The 15,647-nt window shown below is 28.8% G+C and overlaps 3 protein-coding genes across 7 annotated transcripts; 2 read left to right on the top strand and 1 right to left on the bottom strand.

Moving 5' to 3' along the window:
- The first annotated feature begins 320 nt into the window (after positions 1-320).
- Positions 321-9,616, top strand: LOC124423208 (phosphatidylinositol 4,5-bisphosphate 3-kinase catalytic subunit delta isoform). 2 transcript variants are annotated; one of them, XR_006942028.1, is made up of 11 exons: positions 321-1,009; positions 1,163-1,621; positions 4,554-4,988; positions 5,112-5,542; positions 5,655-5,948; positions 6,027-6,305; positions 6,413-6,682; positions 6,803-7,117; positions 7,195-7,657; positions 7,741-7,984; positions 9,108-9,616. XR_006942028.1 is itself a non-coding variant. In XM_046960729.1 (10 exons), the coding sequence occupies exons 1-10, from the start codon at positions 866-868 to the stop codon at positions 7,870-7,872; spliced, it is 3,222 nt and encodes a 1,073-aa protein (XP_046816685.1). In that variant the 5' UTR covers positions 321-865; the 3' UTR covers positions 7,873-9,616. The 2 variants fall into 2 exon arrangements, 1 of the variants encoding a protein (XP_046816685.1); XM_046960729.1 differs by having other exon boundaries at positions 7,741-9,616.
- Positions 1,632-4,058, bottom strand: LOC124423212 (spindle pole body component 110-like). The gene is made up of 6 exons (XM_046960738.1): positions 3,657-4,058; positions 3,286-3,580; positions 3,079-3,199; positions 2,706-3,003; positions 2,462-2,618; positions 1,632-2,401 (listed from the first exon to the last, which is right to left on the bottom strand). Exons 1-6 carry the CDS (start codon positions 3,911-3,913, stop codon positions 1,781-1,783), a joined length of 1,749 nt encoding a protein of 582 aa, XP_046816694.1. The 5' UTR covers positions 3,914-4,058; the 3' UTR covers positions 1,632-1,780.
- Positions 9,617-9,756: 140 nt separating the features above from the next.
- On the top strand, positions 9,757-15,557 carry LOC124423210 (protein white). 4 transcript variants are annotated; one of them, XM_046960731.1, is made up of 11 exons: positions 9,757-10,388; positions 11,546-11,780; positions 12,419-12,729; positions 12,827-13,025; positions 13,090-13,228; positions 13,347-13,680; positions 13,756-13,887; positions 14,194-14,422; positions 14,857-14,962; positions 15,025-15,196; positions 15,344-15,557. In XM_046960731.1, the coding sequence occupies exons 1-11, from the start codon at positions 10,287-10,289 to the stop codon at positions 15,443-15,445; spliced, it is 2,061 nt and encodes a 686-aa protein (XP_046816687.1). In that variant the 5' UTR covers positions 9,757-10,286; the 3' UTR covers positions 15,446-15,557. The 4 variants fall into 4 exon arrangements, with proteins under 4 accessions (XP_046816687.1, XP_046816688.1, XP_046816690.1 ...); XM_046960732.1 differs by lacking the exon at positions 9,757-10,388 and adding an exon at positions 10,475-10,510; XM_046960734.1 differs by lacking the exon at positions 9,757-10,388 and adding an exon at positions 10,576-10,773.
- Positions 15,558-15,647: the final 90 nt, after the last annotated feature.

The raw sequence follows: 15,647 nt of genomic DNA, 5'->3' as shown, positions 1-15,647 counted from the left end.
AAGCAAAACAATTTTCACCTGAATAATTTTGACAAATTGATAATCTCCCAATTATGACACTCGATAATAATGTATGCCAAGATTAATAACATATTACTGTATTTGAATTTACATAATATAATTTTACGAATTTACTTCATAACCATTCATATAGTATTTATTTATAATTTATTTTGGATATCTAAATTAATATTATAATTTTAGAGGATACTATATACAATTACATTACTCCAATCAACGAGTTGATAACTTTAATTTTCATGAAACGATAGATGTGTGGTTTATTTAGTTACATGAATGTACAACCAAAGTTTTACCCTTCTGTCGTTAAATTATCTGTAAATTGTGCTTACTTTGGCTTGCTCACTCAACGCAACAAATAATGGATGACTTGTGTTGTTATTTGCAAGAAATATGATTGCATGTATGCGAATACAAATCATAAATTATTGATAGAACAAAACTCATTAAGGAAGAAAAAAGTAAAGGATAAAATATTTTGTTATTTAATTTGTAAAAATCACGAAGACGTAATATTGTTTTGGATCTCGAATTGAAGTGACAGTGTGGTACACTTTGTAACACCATAGGTTGTATGTACTGCTTTTATAGGAAAGTGATAAAACTGACAAATGTGTGTTTACATCAAAATAAATATTAAATGATTTTAAGACAATATTGTATATATTTCCTCCACTACAATGAGGGGAGATAATTTGCTTGACATAGAACTTATGAAATTATGTAAACCAGACAGGAGATGTATTTGATAACTGCCAGTTTTGAGTTCGACACTGTTGCTATTCTAGTGCCTGAATAATACATAGCCTTGTTTTGTGCCTAATGCACTAATACATTTTTCATCATGGTGCATATACCAAGCACATATACTTACGATTTTTGGGCAAAAACACCAACAGAAGTCGTAGAGTTAACATGTTTGATGCCCAACGGTGTGGTAGTCCCACTTGATACAAATCGTAATGCTACATTGGCTGAAATTAAAGAAGCAAGTATTTTTTTTTAATATTCTTAAAATTCTTTCATAGTTATCAAATTGTCTGAGTAAAAATGTTATATAATTATATATATATATATATTTTTTTCTTTTTTTTTCTCAATTAAATGTGTGTTCACAAATAATAGAATATGAGTATTATAGGATCTTTGGGACGAGGCAAGCAAATATCCTCTTCATGGAATATTGAAAGATGCGCAATCATATGTATTTTCATACATCAACTCAAATGCAGAGGCAGAAGAACTACGAGATGAAACAAGACGTCTTTGTGATATAAAACCATTTTGTTCTGTACTAAAAGTTATTGAACGAGAAGGTATAAAAAATGATAGGAATTTAGATGCCCAAATAGGTCATATAATTGGAAAAGGATTACATGAATTTGCTGCCTTAAAAAATTCTGAAGTCAATGACTTCAGATGGAAAATGCGAGTATTGGGTGATGAAGTAGCTGTTGCTAGACAAAAAAAATCATGGGTGGAGAAAGTACAATATCAGTATCCATTAAGGTTAGCTCCAAGTTCTGCGATACCTAAAAATATTGAATGTCGGCTAAAGGATGGAAATCTTGTTCTTGTTACCAAATTCAGGAATACAGAGGTATGTAATATTTATATATTTTTATATTATAAAAATAAGCATTAAGTAGAAAGTTATAAAAATTAACAATGGTAGTTTTACATATAAAAATACAATTATAAAGCAGAATTGCATATACATTTACAATTTTCCATTCATTGTCACAATATCTTTTGTCTTTTATTTAGATGATTCAGATGAAATATATATAGTTTTGTATTGTTTTCTAATTTTCTTTTTTTCTTCATTTTGCTTCTTTTTTATTATGGAATTGTCACTTAATGAATTTTTTGTATCTTCAGCAAACTGTACAATTTTCTGCGGTTTTTGTACTTCTCCAATTAAATTTAAATCTGTTGTTTCAATATGAGTTGCTTTAAGATCTAGTACTGTATTGTTCTCTATTATTTTGCATTGTACTATGTTCGCGTTTCCTTCCAATTTTGTATCTTCAAATTTGGATTTGCTATTATTGTCATGATCAAGACAATTTTTATCAATATCTGCTTTATATGATTTATTTATTAATAGATCTGATTTATATACGGTATCTATATTACTAGTTGTTTGTAGCATGTTCTTAGACTTAAGGTAATTAATTGGTAATGTATTTTTTAATGTTGTTAATTCTGATGTAACTTTTTCAATATTTTTTATATCACTTTCTAATATTATTTCTTCTTTATCAGGAAAATCTTTATAAATAGTTCTGTGTTGTTCTATTGCTTCAAAAAATAATTTATAATCTGATGAAATTGCATTTTCCAATTCTAACTGACTTTTAATTGCTGATAATTGTGCCTGCAAAGTAACATTACAGTAATTATATAAACTAGTTTTATATTTAATAAAAGAACTTACTTCCATATACATTGCTTTATATTGCCAGTATTGAAGTTGTTTAGCTATTTTATGTTTTATTTCAGTTTGAAGTAACATATCAACAGAATCACGTTCAATCCTCTGATGTAACTCCTGTATTTCTTTTTTTTTCTCTGCTAGTAATGACTCCAAATAGCTGAAGTAAATATAATTTTGTTTTATACAAACACAGTACTTTATTTTATAAGAAAACAAAAGAATGTATTATAAAGAACATGCTTACCTAAAGGAGTTATCAATTGTTTTCGTTTCGGTATTAGTTTGTTGAACTTCTAATAATTTTTTTTCCAAATCTCGAATTCTGTTTTTATATTTATTTATTAATTCATTATCTTCTGAAAATATATTTACATATTCATCCCATTTTCTTAATATAGATGCTTTCTCTATTTTAAGAGTTTTAACTTCTTCAGCTTTTATATCATATGCTTGTTTTAGTTCATCATATTTCTTTTTTAAAATAGTTACTTTATTTACCGCAAGTTGACGTCGATCCTCAACTTCAGCAAACAAAGAATTACCTATAATAGTATTACAATGTTTATTATCTTCTTTAATATTTCCTTTTATATGTAATAATTAATTTTAAAAATTACCTTTGCACGATTCACTAGCAGGAACAATTTTCAATGTTTCTATCTCTGAACGACAAATAACTAATTCTTCACGAATACTTTCTAATACTTCATTTTTTTCTTTCAAATTATTTTTAGTTACCTATATAAAATAATTATTTAGATTAATTTTTATAATATTTGATTTATTTAATTTTAAGTGCATAATTTTTTGAATAAACAGTATACTTCTAAAATTTCTTGAAGTTCAAAAACTTGATTTTTAATATCTTTAATAGTTTCTTCAGCATCCTCTTTTTTTCGTTTTTCATCTTCTAAATTGATTAAAAGTTCTTGGATCTGCTCTTTTAATGGTGTTAACTTTTCTTCAATATCATCGGTTTTATATGAATTATCTTGTGATGTTTTAACTTTGAATTGATGTAATGAATCATATAATTCCTTATTTTCTTTTTCTTTATTTTCTAATATTATTCCTAGGTCACTAAGTTGATTTTCATACGCTTCTTTAGTTTCCCGGTTTCTAGATTAAAAAAAACATAATTACTATAAATATTTAAAAATTTATATATGTTTTATAATTATATATGTTTATTTACTTTTCTTGAATATCGAGAAGTTTTTTTTCTGCTTTCTCTTTTTCCTTTATTAGTAATTGTTCCAATGATTCATTAACTTCTTGAAGTTCCCTTTGCATAGCTTCATTATGGATAAGTTTTAGATGTAGTTCGTGTAATTCTTGACGATAATTTTCATTTTGTAAATGTATTTTACGATAATCTGTACTTCCATCAAAAGTCTCGTTTAAATATTCATCTTTCGAGCTTATAAATGCACTTTCATTACACGAAGACATTGTCTCAGACACTTTGAGGTTATGTTTATGTTTTCTCTATACATTCGGCGGGAATCAATCGAAGAAATTTGAATTCTCATGTACTTGAGATGTACTATATCGACATAAATTAATGTAATTGTAAAATCAAAGTTTATTCTACAACAAAAAAGTAATAATATATATAATAATATATATATAATAATATATATATTATATATATATAATATATATATATACATATATATATATATATATATATATATATATATATATATATATATATATATGAGATACAACTATTTGTTAATGTATATAAGATAGAATAAAAGTGTAAAGGAAATAAATTGTTTATTGTTAATGAACCGAACTATATATATATATATATATATATATATACCCTTATTTATATATGGATACACACATACACATATGCACATATCCACGCTTGTATATATATATATATATATATATATATATATATATATATATATATATATATATATATATATATATATATATATAGACGTACACACACACACATCCGTTTTATATCAATTATATTATTAATATATTATATTGTGTAAAAATGTAAAATACGATATTTAAATTCATTTTTCAAGAAAAAAAACATATATTAATAATGACTTATTATTTTTAGACATCTTTTACATTTCAAATCTCGCATTCTACTACACCATATGAGCTATTGGTACTTATTTTAAATAAGAGGGCAAATACGATGATGTTACGAGGTGAACATCCAAATGATTTCATACTTAAAGTATGTGGTCAAGAAGAATATTTGATTGGAGAATATCCTCTTATACAGTTTAATTATATCCAAGATTGTTTAGCAAGAGACATTACACCAACGCTTATTACTCTCAATGTAGATAGTGTATCTTTAGATCAGGATAATGGTCCTGAGAATCCAGATGTAGATGCACTACAGCGCACAAGACCTTCTTTTTCTACGCTTACACTTCGTAAAAAAGGCAAACATGTTTCTGCTTGGAAGATAGATGATCCATTTGTGTTCACTGTAAATGGTATTTCTCGACTCAACTGTGATGCTGCCCATAGGACAGTAGAGGTATACAAGTTTATTTATAAATTGACTTCAGAAATATCCATGAAATTAATTGTAGTTTTACAGTTTTATTGTCAATTCATTATATTGACAGTATTCTTTAAGCTGTCAAATTTGTATACATAGATTGGGTTGCAAGCTGGCCTTTTCCATGGCGGGAAGTCATTGTGTGAGAGTCAGAAAACCAAAGAAACTATAGTAAGCTCGGATGGCAGTTGTGAATGGGAAGAAACTCTTAGATTTGATATAAAAGTTAAGGATATACCTCGAATGGCACGTTTATGTTTTGTCTTGTATGAAATTAGTAAAACTTCAAAAGGCCTAAAGAGTAGAAGACTGGTTAAAGATTCTAAGCAGGAATTCTTTATAAATCCTTTGTGTTGGGCAAACACAACTATATATGACTTTAAGTCTCAATTAAAGACTGGAGCAATGACATTATATACATGGACATATGCAGAGGATATGCAGAATGATGATTTACTTCATCCTTTAGGGACAGTAGTATCAAATCCACATATTGATAGAGCAGCAGCACTTATGCTGACATTTCCTAAGTATGCTTATGCTTTGTTTTTAGGCAGTTTAAACAAACTATTTACAAGATAAATCTTTAATACTTTTTTTTTTAATATTTTAAGAGATAGATTAAATTAATTTTTTTTACAGCTATGGAAAAGATAAATCTGTACTCTATCCTACTCCAGAAAAAATGGTAGAATATGCAAGAAAACTACGTGAATCTGCTAATGAAAGAATAATGCAAGAAGAACCAAATCAAGACAATGACATTAATAAATTTCAACAATTAGAACAATTAAGATCTTTAGCAGATAGAGATCCACTCCATGAACTTCATGAACAGGAGAAGAAAACTATGTGGGCATTGAGGCATCATTGTCTTCATGAAATTCCAACAGTTTTGGCCAAACTATTGCAATGTGTAGAATGGAATGATCACAAGTAACACTACACAAATTTTATACATTTTAGTGATGGAAGATTAAATTCAATCTGATTGTTGTTTTTTTTTTGTTTCAGAGAAGTAGCAGAAGCTACAGCATTAGTACAACAATGGCCAACATTGCCAGTAGAAAAAGCATTAGAATTATTAGATTATGCCTATGCTGATCAAAATGTTAGAAGTTTTGCTGTACGTTGTCTTTTAGATGTTAGTGATGAGGATTTGAGTTTGTACCTTTTACAATTGGCTCAAGCATTGAAACATGAAAATTATTTATCATGTGATTTAACTGAATTTCTATTAGGACGTGCTCTTAATAACCAGAGGATAGGACATTATTTGTTTTGGCATCTTCGGTGTGTGATATTCTATTGTTGCATGTATACACCTACGCGTATACTGAAGTATTTGGTGTTCTTAAAGAAAAACCAGTCTAAAATTAATCGATCATTTTGTATTTCAGGTCAGAAATGCAAGTTGGTTCTGTTTCTGTTCGTTTTGGTCTTATACTTGAAGCTTATTGTAGAGGTAGTCAACAACATATGCGAGCACTTTTTAAACAAATGGAGTGCTTGGATAAGTTAAGATGTGCTTCAGAACAAGTTAAGCAGAAAAAAGATCGTAAAGCAGCACTTCAAACCTTCCAAGATTTTATTCAAGAACCGCATTGTCAAGAAGCATTATCTAATGTTCTTAATCCATTAGATCCAAGCTTTAGGTGGAAACATCTAAAGTAAGCTTTGTAAAAGCAAATATTTTATTAAGCTTATTATAATATCTTTCGTACGTTCTTAGTTTCACGTATTACATTAAATGTATTCCTATTTGTTTCACATTTGTGTTCTATTTGTAGAATTGAAAAGTGTAGGGTTATGGATAGTAAAATGCGACCATTGTGGCTTGTCTTTGAAAATGCGGATCCATTTGGTGAAGATATCTATTTAATACTTAAACATGGAGATGATTTGAGACAAGATATGCTTACACTTCAGATGTTAAGGATCATGGACAAGTTGTGGAAAAGAGAAGGTTTGGATTTACGTATGAATCCATACGGTTGTATATCTACAGAAAATAGAGTTGGAATGATTGAAGTAGTTTTAAATGCTGAGACCATTGCAAATATACAAAAAGAGAAAGGCACGTTTTCTGCAACCGCTGCTTTTAGGTACATACGATTGTAGATATTGATCTATGATGTATTTATTTTTGCATACTATTATTTTTTTAATGGATTTTTTTTAGGAGAGGTTCATTATTAGCTTGGCTGAAAGATCATAATCATACAGAAGTAGCTTTAAATAAAGCCATTGAAGAATTTACGTTAAGCTGTGCTGGGTATTGTGTCGCAACATATGTTCTTGGAATTGCTGATAGACATTCTGATAACATTATGGTTAAAAAAACTGGCCAACTATTTCATGTTGATTTTGGTCATATCCTCGGACATTTTAAAGAGAAATTTGGGTTTAGACGTGAACGCGTGCCGTTTGTATTAACTAATGATTTTGTTCATGTAATTAATAAAGGACAGACAAAGAAAGGGCAAGCTGTGGAATTTCAGCGATTTCAAAGTCATTGTGAACAAGCTTTTTTAATTTTAAGACAGCATGGTGGTTTAATTCTATCCTTATTTGCAATGATGATATCTACTGGACTTCCTGAACTTTCATCAGAAAAAGATCTCAACTATTTAAGAGATACATTGGTATATATATGCGATATATTTTCATATTTTAAAATATTTAAACTTTTATAGTATGGTATTTATTGTATATTTTTTAATTATAGGTGTTAGAAATGTCTGAAAGTGAAGCTCAAAAACACTTTAGAAGTAAATTCGATGAGGCACTTTGCAACTCATGGAAAACTTCACTTAATTGGGCTTCACATAACATGGCTAAAAATAATAAAACAATATGAAAAGTTATACTAGAAAAGGAACGATATTATTTCAATGTGTTTGACGATAGTTAGAATGCAGTTATGTTCTATAGGCAGTGTAAAGTTAATGTCTGAGAAACTTTTGAAGGTGGTAAGAGTCAGTGAAGTATGCTGATTAACAATTTCTAAAAAGTCAATGTACTAAGAAGTTGTGAATAAGACAGTATTTACTATATGCAATGAATACATATAATGCACATATAATGTTTTAAATCGAACAGTTAATGTGAATTGCTGTCTATGGATGACAAAACAATGAAAATCAGGCGGACGCGTTTTATTAAGCTCTCAGTCGTTGAACACGATATCCATAAAAATACTTAATAGTAAGAAATATACTGTGGCATATATTTTCAGAGGCTGATGTATGATACATATCATTTCTTAACATAGACAGCCTATTCATAAATTTAACAATAAAATTATGTTTAATTTGAAAAAGTATATTGCTTTGAATTTTGTAAAAAAGTTTCATTTAAAAATTGCTGATAACTGGCTTGTACAAAACTACCTTATATGTAAATTGTCTTCTTTAAATATCACACTACACTAGAGCGCCTTAAAATGGTATGCATAGAAATTCTACTAGAGGACTACTGTTTAAGAAATCCATTTAAATCCAATTCTATTATATACGGCAATAAGAAGTACATTCAAGTATACCAAAACGTGAGGTTCTTACATGTAAAGGATGATAAAATAGAAAAAAGCTATTGTATTTTTATTACTTAGTCTTCGACAGTAGTGCAGAAACTAAGAATAATAAATTTTATCTTATAATTTATTAATAAAACTTAAGCATTATTTCTTATCGCCCTTAATATAAATCGTGCTATGCAATAGTCAGTGATAGTGTGATAATTCAAAGCAATATTTATTCGTAAAATTATGTTTAAATAACTTAAATTTGTAAGCGGAGCATTACCAGGTTTCTGCCGTTGGGTCGACGTGGCGACCGTCTCAGGTGCCAAAAATAATAAGTGTCGAGAGGACCATTTTTCGTTTTATTAGCACATTTTTATACGTTTTTGTTTTTATGTATCCATACATAGGAAACTCATCTTTGCGTTGCATAAATGTTATTCTTTTTTTTTTTAACAAGTTTAGTAAATAATTGTTGAGCATACACTGACTTTTTGAAGAGTATTGCAAATGTCAGCAATTCCTTTCTTTGAATTGGATAGTCTAATAAAATGTATTTTTTTTTTATACAGGAAACATATTAAGCTTAAGCAAAACATATTCTTTAAGAAACATTAAACAATGTATAATAATAAGAGACGATTACCAATGTTTTCCTACCATAAAATGTTGGAATAATGATGGCCCTTTTGAGAAAAAAAAAGAAAATGTCTGACTGAAAAAATATTGTTTTTGTATTAATGATACGGAATCTCCAATCGAATGTTTATTTACGATTGCTGTCATCTCATAATTATGGAATATCTATAACCAAGATATTCATGACAATCATAATTAACACATTTTTTGCTAATACAAACAATGTGATAAAACTTCAACCAAAAGAAAGAAAAAAAGAGAATAAGAGTGAGGGTGGGGGGAAGTGGGAGTATCCAAATCAAGAATTATGTTATTGATCGATAAATAAAAAGTTTTGTTTATATTCAAAAGCCGTTAATGTTATCGGTTGTTTGAAAATTGTGTAAATGATAAATAAACATTGATCGAACGTCGAAAACGTGATGACCATTGAAATTGCAAATTTCTCTTTTATAATAATCTATATTATAGTATTCATTAAAATTTTTTCTAATTTAAAAAGCCATATGTTATCATTAGTTCAGATTATACTTTATTTCATTTATTATAGTAATAAATATTTTTGCGCGTTCATAATTTTCTTATATAAGATTAACAAGGACGAAGGTGTTGCAAGATACTTCAGGTTCGTACTCGTTCTGAAATAAGCGATTGCGTGCGCGTAAGTAACTAGCGTGAGGGGATCGACAGTGTCTCTCCTTTGCACGTTCAAAGGGGACACCTAGGTCTTCTTTAGTGGCACCCGAGCTAATGACGGCTACGTGTCTTCTTTATGGATCTCTAAGACTATTCCACTTAACAGCATTGAGTTTGTTTCCTTACCGTGAATAGTAATTAAGAACTGATATCACTGTGCTTCTTTTTTTATTTATTTTTTTCCATCGTTTCTATTTATTGTTTTTTTTTTTTGTAAAAACTTTATTATTGATGCGTTTGATTTTGAAAAATTAAATAAAAATTTAGAATTCTTTTTAAATCAAAGCAATAATTAGAAAAGTTATGATATCTAATGATTCATTCTGATGTCAATGGAAATTAGGATCGCATGATTATTCAGTTATATATTTATTGTAAAAAGATTTGAGCGGGATTCGACTAATACTCAAAAGAGAATGACAGCCGATGAAGAGAGTGAACCATTGATACCAGCAACGAAAGCTGCTTCTAGTAGTAATAAGCAGCAACAAAGAGTCTCCTACCATGCGATTTTGTTTGTGAGTATAATTAAAAATTGTTATCATTGATTTGCAAAATAAAAGAAAAAAAGATTCAAATTGAATTATTTCATTTCCAGTAAAGTATTGGTACATCAACGGAAGAAACTATGTATATTAACGTATGATTATTTTATTTAGAAGATGAATGAATTAATATATCGTTTTTCTAATGCTACGTAATGCTTACCGGTACTTGTTTGCGTTTGTTTAGTGCTTGTTGTAAAGATATTACTATTTACGTTTCGGTGTATCATTTGACGTATTATCTGTATGAGTTAGGATTATACATTCTTTTACGAGCAACAGCTTCATATGCCAGTATATATTACCAAGAGAAAATGGCTAATTGAATTTCACAATGTAATTCCATACGGTGATTACTGTATGTACATAAGGCTTCTCTTTATCGCTTTCCATCGATCACATGTTCACCACAATCCTCACGATTTTTTAAGTTCTTTGATCCAATTTGAAATGAATTCTTTTAGTACTTTCTAATCTCTAATTTTATATTCCATATCGAAGTAACAAGAGAATCATATGATTATGTTTTATAAAAATTTATTTGTCCGATTGTGGTAAATTTCAATTTCTTATGCGTCAGAATACATTACGTGCATGATTTTTCATGTAACAGACTAGTATAATTACATAAATGAGACATGAATATTAACACAACTGCAATCGATTGTATCAATGATAGTATTGATACAATGTAATATCAAATAATATTGTCTTTATATTCTATCTGAAAGAAAATTTACAAACGTTGTATAAAGAGGAAACAACGGTGATTGAACATATATTTTTAAATATTTCAAAATTCTGGCAAAGTTTTCAAATCCTTTTTTATTTATATGCATACCATACTTCTCGTAGTATTGCGTTTGCATAATCATGTATAAGCGTAAGAACGTAACGTATCGAACGATTCATTGAATTAATTATTAAATATAGAAACACATCAGAACATATTTTGTACATTTTCTAAATAAATGTTAAGTGATTATTCTAATTTCAATCTAATTTCAAATTGATTAACATCTAAAAAAGATCTACAATACATAAAAAAATTGTATAAGATTCAAAGTTCACTTTAATTAAGTTATATATTATATATATTTGTTCTCATTTTATTTTTTTTTTGTATTTAGGAAAATAATGAACAATTTACGCTGGAAGGTGAAAGTCCAGAGACAATCTTATGCATGGAGCCTATTTTCCATTCATCGACTAGAATATCACAACTATGCGGTACTTCGAATGACAAGATTACATACACATGGAGCGACATAAATGCATACGTTACTACAAAAAAGGACACAATATGGGAGCGTACTCTTTTTAAAAATAAAAGGCCACTGGAACAAAGGCATATATTAAAAGACGGTAGGAATTTTAAAGAATGCGATCGTTATTAATCTAAAAACGTTAACGATTAATGTGACGTTAATTATATAGTATTTTATGAATGGAATAATTATTATTGAGACTTATTGAAATATTATAATAAACTATAATCGAATGGAAATATAGAAGAAGGGATTATGTTATAAATTTTTCGAAAAATGTTTTCCGTAGAAGAAGGGTCAATGTGATGTAGAAGAGACTTATGTCAAAGTTTAATATTCTTGATGCGTTTATTAAAAAAAAATTATTTGTATGTTTTCTGAAAAATTGATACATACTAATGTCAAAAACTAAAATTGTCAAACTCTTTTTTTATTTTTATACCTAATTTTGTATTTGCAGTTAATAAATTACTTTTTCCTTATTGGATTATTATTTATTTTTCAAAGTTGAAGAAGGAAATGTATTGCAGCAGCAATTGCTTTTGTAATCGCTGCAATGAGCGACGAATTGTTTTTATGTTTTCCTGTAAATTTTATGAAATGTAACATATGAACAAGAATAAAGCATAGTTACATTTATTTATAATATTTTATATTGACTAATATTATATGAGAATTTGAAATTAACATCTAATCGATCCATTTATTTTCTTTTGTATGATCACAAATATGTAGTATCTGGAGTGGCCTATCCTGGTGAATTGTTAGTAATTATGGGATCATCAGGTGCAGGAAAAACAACCTTGTTGAATGCGTTAACTTTTCGATCTGGTCCTGATGTCACAGTATCGGGATTGATGGCCGCCAATGGTAAAAGAGTGTCGTCAAAAGTTCTAACATCTAGGACAGCATATGTACAACAAGACGATCTTTTCATCGGAACTTTGACTGTTAAAGAACATTTGCTTTTTCAAGCGATGGTTCGTATGGACAAATATATATCATTTGAGCAAAGAAAAAAAAGAGTTAACGAGGTCATTAACGAGGTAATCGAAGAAAGTTAATCGGAAAAGTTACTTCTTATTAATGATCAAATTATTATTTATTGTATTTTATGATTAATTATATAATATAATATTGCAGCTTGCTTTAACGAAATGTAAAAATACAATAATTGGAATGCCGGGTCGCATGAAAGGTCTCTCGGGTGGTGAAATGAAGAGACTCTCTTTTGCTTCAGAAGTTCTTACTGATCCACCCTTGATGTTTTGCGACGAACCAACTTCCGGTCTTGATTCTTTTATGGCGCATCAGGTTGTCTCTGTTTTAAAAACCTTAACAGGTAAAGTAAAGTGGATTGTATCTTGTTGTCGCAAATAAAGCAACTTGTTAAATTTTTTTTATAGCACGTGGTAAAACAATCATTGCAACACTACATCAACCATCCTCCGAATTATTTACCCTTTTTGATAAAATTCTGTTGATGGCCGAGGGAAGGGTCGCTTTTATGGGCACAACGACGCAAGTTTGCGACTTCTTTAAAACGTAAGTTAAATTATTTATCAAGTTGATTGACTTCAGGTAACTATAGGTAACTATAGGTAACTATAACTATAGGTGATTATAGGTGACTATAATGTGTATGGCGATTATGTCGTTACAGATTAGGAGCTGCTTGTCCTAGTAATTACAATCCTGCCGATTATTTCATTCAAGTTCTTGCCGTAGTACCTGGACGAGAAGCATCATGTAGGCATTCGATAAACACAGTTTGCGATACTTTTCAAAAGAGCGAATATGGACTGAAAATAGCTTTGGAAGCTGAGACAGTGAATGGTGAATTTGAGAATTCTCTTAAAGAGGCAATATATCCAAATAATATGAGATCACCCTATAAAGCCTCATGGTGCGAACAATTTTGTGCTGTATTATGGAGATCTTGGCTTGCGGTGATTAAAGAACCGAACCTCATCAAAGTCCGCCTTTTGCAGACTATAGTATGCTTATTTGTCTATATTAATTATGGATAATAACAATAAAAAAGAACGTACAGTTTTTCATTTTGTCTTTAGCTAGTTTCACTGTTAATTGGTATCGTCTATTTTAATCAACGTTTGGATCAAGACGGTGTAATGAACATCAACGGTGCCCTTTTCATTTTTCTAACAAACATGACCTTCCAGAACGTTTTCGCTGTGATTAACGTAAGAAGTCAAAAATTTTACCACTAAATTAATCTAAATTTTTTTTCTTTTTTTTAATCGTCGATTCGCACAATTAGAAATCATTTATTTTGTAATAGTTATATTTGTTATCGACAACCTCTATGTTAGTAGCATAACATCAAATAACGGTGTACCATATATCAGAGAGAATATTACATGAGCGATCATAAACGAAAACTTGGCACGGTAGATGGGCAAATATTTTCTAGTTTAGCTTATCTTAAATCGAGTCTCATTTTTTCCAATGATCTTTTTATTTTTTATATGACATTAATTGTTTTGTAGATATTTTGTGCTGAACTTCCGGTATTTTTAAGAGAACACCGCAGTGGCATGTATCGTACGGACGTTTATTTCATTTGTAAAACACTGGCAGAAGCACCGATTTTTATAGCTGTTCCTTTATTGTTTACAATAATCGTTTATCCAATGATTGGTTTATATTCCGGTGTGAATCATTTTTTTATTACCGTTGGCATTGTAACTCTTGTTGCCAACGTTTCTACTTCATTCGGTAAGTAAATTAGATGAACTTTTAAATAAATAACATCGTAGTTCTATAGATGAATCTATATGTAACTTTGTTCTTTAATTCGATATGCAAAGAAATAGAAAAATGTGGAAATATGAGTAATACCATCTTGTGTTTCGATCATTCTTATAACATATATTTTCGTCGTGATTGACTGTAATATGTTTGTGAAACATATGATCCTTGAAAAGACATTTGTTTCAGTATGGATTATCTATCCTATATTATTTACTTAAACACGTGATGAAAATATTATTATACATATAATATGTATATTCTCATTACCAGTTACGTGCGTGTTTGTATCATGTACTCATGCATACATATTATATTGATATGCGTTATAAAAATTCAAATACATTATTTGTTTCACACACATATATATCGAGTAATTTATTTCATTCTATCTTTTTCAGGCTATCTCATATCATGTATTAGCACCAACATCTCAATGGCTCTCTCGATAGGACCTCCAGTGATAATACCTTTTCTATTATTTGGAGGATTTTTCTTAAATGCAGGGTAAATGAAATAAAAAAATTGTAATAATTTTGAATTGTTTATATGTATATATTTTTATATAGATCCGTGCCACCATACTTTGAATGGCTCTCATATTTGTCCTGGTTCCGATATGGAAACGAGGCTCTTCTTATTAATCAATGGGCAGATGTAGAGACAATAGAATGTACCAGAAGTAATTCGACCTGTCCAAAAAATGGACATATGGTTCTTCAAATCTATAATTTCAAGCAAGTGTGTACCTATAAAAGATTTGGATTATTTATTAATAGTATATATTTTTTTAATTTATTTAACAATTTTTTAATAGAATGAATACATATATATATATATATATATATATATATATATGTATATATAATGATTTTGATTCTGTTTCAGGAAAATTTTTGGATGGATATAGTTTGTTTATTTTCTCTGATCATAGTGTTCCGTTTTCTAGCGTTTCTTGCTCTGTTATCGAAGACACGTCGTTCTAGATAGATCTAAAGAAATTTTATCTCTGTCACTGCTTCAATCCACTAATGCAAAGATAACATTCTTTATATTTTTGATGTTTTAAGTACAAATAAACAAGCTTAAAAGTTTTATTCGATATTGTCTTTATATGTATCAATTTGTTTATACAATCTTATATACTATTATTTTAATTGAATTAAAAATGTTGATAAATACATCGAAGTAG

This window comes from Vespa crabro, chromosome 3, assembly GCF_910589235.1.
Source record: "Vespa crabro chromosome 3, iyVesCrab1.2, whole genome shotgun sequence".
In the NCBI taxonomy this organism is placed as follows: Eukaryota; Metazoa; Arthropoda; class Insecta; order Hymenoptera; family Vespidae; genus Vespa; species Vespa crabro.
Note: the sequence above shows the minus strand (reverse complement) of the source record. Positions and strands in the feature narration are given on the sequence as shown.

What these genes read in the sequence shown, in the direction of transcription:
- LOC124423212 (XM_046960738.1), bottom strand. Translation starts at nt 3,913, where the DNA reads ATGTCTTCGTGTAATGAAAGTGCATTTATAAGCTCGAAAGATGAATAT. An exon ending in TGCTAGTGAATCGTGCAAAG is followed by an intron (nt 3,004 to 3,078) that starts GTAATTTTTAAA and finishes ATACTATTATAG; the next exon opens with GTAATTCTTTGTTTGCTGAA. An exon ending in ATAAAGCAATGTATATGGAA is followed by an intron (nt 2,402 to 2,461) that starts GTAAGTTCTTTT and finishes GTTACTTTGCAG; the next exon opens with GCACAATTATCAGCAATTAA.
- LOC124423210 (XM_046960731.1), top strand. Translation starts at nt 10,287, where the DNA reads ATGACAGCCGATGAAGAGAGTGAACCATTGATACCAGCAACGAAAGCT. An exon ending in GTTTGCGACTTCTTTAAAAC is followed by an intron (nt 13,229 to 13,346) that starts GTAAGTTAAATT and finishes ATGTCGTTACAG; the next exon opens with ATTAGGAGCTGCTTGTCCTA. An exon ending in TCCGCCTTTTGCAGACTATA is followed by an intron (nt 13,681 to 13,755) that starts GTATGCTTATTT and finishes TTTTGTCTTTAG; the next exon opens with CTAGTTTCACTGTTAATTGG.
- LOC124423208 (XM_046960729.1), top strand. Translation starts at nt 866, where the DNA reads ATGGTGCATATACCAAGCACATATACTTACGATTTTTGGGCAAAAACA. An exon ending in CTGCCCATAGGACAGTAGAG is followed by an intron (nt 4,989 to 5,111) that starts GTATACAAGTTT and finishes TTGTATACATAG; the next exon opens with ATTGGGTTGCAAGCTGGCCT. An exon ending in TCTGCAACCGCTGCTTTTAG is followed by an intron (nt 7,118 to 7,194) that starts GTACATACGATT and finishes GATTTTTTTTAG; the next exon opens with GAGAGGTTCATTATTAGCTT.